Source organism: Eptatretus burgeri, chromosome 8 (assembly GCF_056783735.1).
Source record: "Eptatretus burgeri isolate ZD-2024b chromosome 8, Ebu_testis_v1, whole genome shotgun sequence".
Lineage (NCBI taxonomy): Eukaryota > Metazoa > Chordata > Myxini > Myxiniformes > Myxinidae > Eptatretus > Eptatretus burgeri.
This window is the reverse complement of record NC_140968.1, coordinates 16,671,829-16,676,828: the sequence shown is the minus strand read 5'-3', so window position 1 is coordinate 16,676,828 and position 5,000 is coordinate 16,671,829. Positions and strand designations below refer to the sequence as shown.

Below are 5,000 nucleotides of genomic sequence, written 5' to 3'. Positions count from 1 at the left end.
TTGGGCGAGGGTCGTGACGATGACCGAAAGGGAAAAATTAAATGGGGAGACCAAAACGTGTGAGACGAGACACGAGGTGACGACAACAGAAATAATAGTTGAGACAAGGGAGGTAAAGGGTGAAGAGTTGGCAGAGACACGGGAGATGGGAACGATAGAGGGAAGACTACACGATGAAGACGGGGTAAGTGACGCGCACGCACACACGGAGGTTGTGGAGGACAATGGGGGTGAGCTCGCGGAGCGTGTAGGGACCCGGTGCGAGCAGCGGGATGGCCTCCTCCAGGAACGAGGGGAGGGAGTATGCCCCCTTGAGGCGAGTCACGACCAGGTGAGTTCGGTCGTGTTTTGCGAGGTTGAGGGGACGAGTGCTGTGGACGGGTGCACGGAGAGCTTGGGGGGTGTAGAGGCCCCGGAGACCCTTGTGGGGACACGAATCCCCAGTATGGTTGTCCCTGTGTGTGTGGTGCAAGGTGTGAGTGCGTCCCCGTGTGTGGAAGCGACCCCGTGTGTGAGTGGTGTGGTGGCGATGGTGCCAGAGTACGTGCTTCCCAGCACGCCGTGTGTGGATGAGGCACCGTGTGTGAGAGAGGCCGTGTGTGTGGATGAAACGGCCAGTATGAATGAGGCACCACGTGTGAGTGGTGTGGTGGCGATGTTGCCGGAGTACGTGCTTCCCAGCACACCGTGTGTGGATGAGGCACGGAGTGCGAGTGAGGCACCGCGGGTTAGTGCCCCCGCGTGTGTGGATGAAACGGCCAGTGTGGATGAGGCACGGAGTGCGAGTGAGGCACCGCGGTTGAGTGCCCTCGCGTGTGTGGGTGAGGCACCGCGGGTGAGTGCCCCCGCGCGAGTGAATGGAGCACCACGTGTGAGTAGTATGGTTTGTGTGAGTAGTGAGGCACGCGTGAGTGAACGGCCGTGTGCAAGGTCGCTGTGTGCCAGGGAGACCGTGTGTGTGAGAGAGCGGTATGAGAGGGAGATGTCGGTTGGCATGCGGGAGCACGCAGCCGCGTCTCCCGGTGTGAATGTGATTGAGTGGACTGTGTGCGTCGTAACACGCGGGAGTGCGTGTGTCGAATGGCGGCGACGACGGCGACAGAGGAGAGAAAGCCGAGTAGCGGCTGTGGTTGTTTCGAGGACCGTGCCGGGTTCACCCAGCAGTGAGCACGCGGTTCGTGCTGTGCAACGCACGAGACCGCCACGTGCTCGCTTGCGAGAGTGAAGTCCCGGTCCGGAAACGCACGCGGTGGATTTGCCGATCCCGCGGACGGACAAAGTTTAGGCAGGACTACGGATTTGGACCGGACGGGTTCTCCACGCGATCGTGTGTGTTAAGCTCCAACGGGCAAAGCACATGTGTTCGCGTGGGGAACCCCTCGAAACGTGGGGCTTGTGTTTTTTTTTATGCGCACGGTGACGTCATGGCTGCACGTGTGGTTGGAATCCGGCAGGAGGGGTATCTCTGCCGGATGGTAGCGTCCAAGGAGGGACGAGGAACACGTGCAGCTGCATGACGTCACGGGCAGGTGCAAAGTGCGCGAGCTCTGAGTTGCCGCGCAGGTGCTGCGCATGGGAAAAAAAAAAAAAGCAAGCCTCACTTTCGGGTGCAAAGGATTCCTGGGCAAGGGGTGAAAGACCCCCTTACCTGGGCACAGGATGAAAACTAGTTAGGGGGAAGGGTTAGCTTAGTTAGACCGACTTCATGGGGCAGGGGTAAGTCCTCATGGAGTCCGTGGAATGGATTAGGTAGAGGGATTGTAGCCAGATTTAGGTTGGGAAATGGGAAATGATTTTTGATGATTTGGAGACAGAGACAGACTTTGAGTGTGTAGAGTTGACGTAGTTTAGCTACGTAGTGTTAAAAGGAACGTGCTACTAGTTTAAGGGACGACGTGGGAGCACGAGTTAGTTAGGGGATGTAGTTAGGAGGATGGCAGAGTTCAGCGGTGTGTGTGTTGAAGAGTTGTGGGTTGTGAGGTGAGTACGTGTACATGTTGAGTGAGTGAGGCCAGCGGGTCTGTGTGTGTGGAGCGAATGGGGAATGCATGGTGCGATGAGTGATTGGGGGGAGGAGTGACTCCCGCCCAAGGGACCCCGGGGTCAGTGTAGAGTGAGTTAGCTGGGTTAGTCAAATTGAAAAATGGAGGTCGTTTTGCTGTTGGTGGGAATGTAGGCTCGAGACCCATTTGGAGGGGTGCAGGAGCCCTGTTGACGGGCTTGGGAGCGTGGCTGCGAAAGGTGAGTATCGCTGAGTGGGTACCCCGGGCACCAGGCTAGTCGGCCGCGGTAGGCCAAGGGCCCATGGGGGGCCGGGATAGAGTAGTGGGCACGGGTGCGCCTGCTTGGTGCGGGGGCCCGGGGCGCCATTAGCCGCGTGGACAGTGTTGTGGGCACGGGTGACCCTCGGAAAGGGGCCCGGGAGGCCGGCCTGCCACGTGTGCGTTTCAGGGAGGTGCCATGGGGGCACTCCCCGGTGTTAGGGAGCTGGTAGGCTCGGAGGCAGTGTAGTGCCCGGGGGTGCCATAGCGGGAGATTCGGCAGAGGGTCGTGCCTGCCAAAGGGAGCCACGTGTCCCAGCCAGGAGACCGTGTGAGGGCACGGAGAGAAAATTTGGGGGCGAGGCCCGAAATTGTGAGGACACCAACACAGGCGACGTGAATCTGGGTTGTTAGAACCAATAGTTTAAGCGAGAGGCGCTTGTTGAAAGCCCCGGGGTAGTTTAACAGTTAAATGGATAGGGTAGATTAGGAAGTGTACCCCTCCGCACCATCCATCCCCTCGCTGTCGTTGTGGGCCGCTGGACCCACTTTGGTTATAGATCGCCGAACTCTGGGGAGGCCATTCTGAGGCTTCGTTGGGCCTCGACACAGGACGTTAGCTCTCCCTTATTCCCCTCCGGGAAGGGAACGTAGGGGTCGGGAGTAGGCTAGGTGACAGGATAGGTTAGCCGAACAAGGACGATAAAGGGGGTTAGGGGACGATTTATAGTGGGGAAGTAAAAATAAAAACAACAAAAAAAATAAGTGGGGGCTAAATTGGTTTTTCACAAATTAAGGGAGTGGGTATGTACAGTGACAGGCAAAGGCGATAGGTTGGGAGGGAGACAGGTAGGTAGGTCCGAGCCCGCCTTCCGAGTGGCCAGCACCACCGCACTCCCTCCACCAACCTCCACTGAACGGCAAAGGCTGGCCAACTTCATCGGCTGGCCGTGTTTTGCTGCAAGGCAGAGGCCGGCTAACTTCATCGGCAGCTGTTGTTGTGCTGCAAGGCCTGTGCCGGCCAGTTCATCTGCTGGCTGTTTTTCTTCAAGGCCTGTGCCGGCCAGTTCATCTGCGGGCTGTGTTTGCCGGCAGCGGCCTTCTTCTGCGGGCTGTGTGTTGCCTGCACCTTAGCCATGCCATGCCCACTGCCCACGTTCACCAGCCCCGTTCAATTTTGCTTTGCCCCCCCCCCCTGTTCATTGCCATGTGCGCCAGGATCGTAAAAGCAACAGTTTGCAAGCTGCAAGAACTGCCCTGTTGACAGCTACAACACGGGCCTGCAGTGGCGGCCCGTGCACCGTGTTTGCGTTCATGCATCCATTCGTTGTGCTCATTGCGTGTGCCACTTGAGCTGGCACGGAGACTGCGTTTGTGCAGCCCAAGCACCGTTGTTGTTCACGGAGTTCAGTTCAAAAGGGAAGGCCTTGGACTGCGTGTGAGCAGCCAGCCACGTTCCCTGTCACCTGCATTGTTTGAGCCAGAGACTGCATGCGGGCAGCCTGGCTACCTGCTAACTGCTTTCTTTTTGCAGAGTTCAATGATCCTGGGCCATGGTTTAGTGTAAAATTTGTAAGTTAAGGTTAAGATGTACTGTAAATATGAGTGCGCCCCCGGCATGTTTGTCTTAGCGCCGGCAATTTTATTTAAGTCGTCCGTGTGAGTGAGTTTGTATAGATAGTTACGCAGCCCTCAGGTTATTTATTTTGGGGACACGAATACCATGAATGTCGCACTCAGGGATCCGTAGGTAAAGTGTACTAGGGGAAAACTACACATGATGGCACACGAAAATTTGACGACTCGGGACGAGTCTGTAAAAAGGGAAGGGGGTAGTGTTGTGGTTACCAGATTCGCAAACCACCATTCAGGTCCCTTAGGTGAGGTATCTCGGTAAGTGCATGTGTAGTTAGGCCCAAACCCGTTGTCTAGTGGGAATACATGTCATTTATACGTGCTGCGACTCTTCAGGATAGCCCTTTTTCTTTTACTATCTTTATTTTGGACCAATCGCCACCATCACAACCACAACAACAACAACCACCAACCACAACGCCGCTTCACCACAACCGCCATGACCTTTACCGTCACAACTCGCCACCATCGCATCACCGTCATCTCGCGCCACTCATGGGCACCGATGCTGGACTCATGCAGAACGCGCGTCGAACAGCGTGTACAAAATCACGGATTTTGTGCTTCAAAAACGGATCAAAAACGACACACGCCCACTTTTTGCCGTCCAATCGGTGAGCGAGGGGCGATTTGGCCCCGCCTCCAGAACGATCGATATATGCAAATTTGTGGATCAAAAAGCCTTCACGCCCACTTTTTCTCGGGCCAATGGGGAGCGAGGTGAAAGGTCAAAGGGAGCGGGTCAAAGGCGAAGTTACGACGGGGATAAAAGGACGGGGTTCGTCAGTCAGGAGAGAGCCGCAAGCAAGAACGGGTCGGAGAGTCAAGAAGAGGAGAGTCGGAAGCAGAGGGTCAAGACTTCGCGGGCGGTGGAGCTGCCCGTCGTGTGCGGTGGAGTCGGGACGGAGGGGACGGAGCTGTGGAAAGGCGGCGACACCAGACGAGGGGTGCTCGCGTCGTGCAGGAAGCTGCACCCGAGGAGGCCGACAGCGCGACCTGGCCGAGGGGGAGCCGCTCGTCGCACATAATAAAGATCCTCTATACCCCGAGCATCAGCAACCCCCTCCTGTTTCCCCCCGCGCTGAGATAGTGCGACCAAGGGGG

General features: G+C 56.9%; 2 protein-coding genes across 6 annotated transcripts in view; one reads left to right on the top strand and one right to left on the bottom strand.

Moving 5' to 3' along the window:
- LOC147021201 (uncharacterized) overlaps positions 1-2,445 on the top strand; it is a 183,451-nt gene extending 181,006 nt beyond the window's left edge. Inside the window, exon 2 of the mRNA XM_085893681.1 lies at positions 1-2,445. This exon is cut by the window's left edge and continues 2,561 nt beyond it. Within this exon, the coding sequence (XP_085749807.1) occupies positions 1-1,225 (1,225 nt within the window). The 3' untranslated portion in view covers positions 1,226-2,445.
- LOC147021199 (uncharacterized) overlaps positions 1-5,000 on the bottom strand; it is a 476,008-nt gene that overhangs the window by 204,768 nt on the left and 266,240 nt on the right. The window lies entirely within an intron of this gene.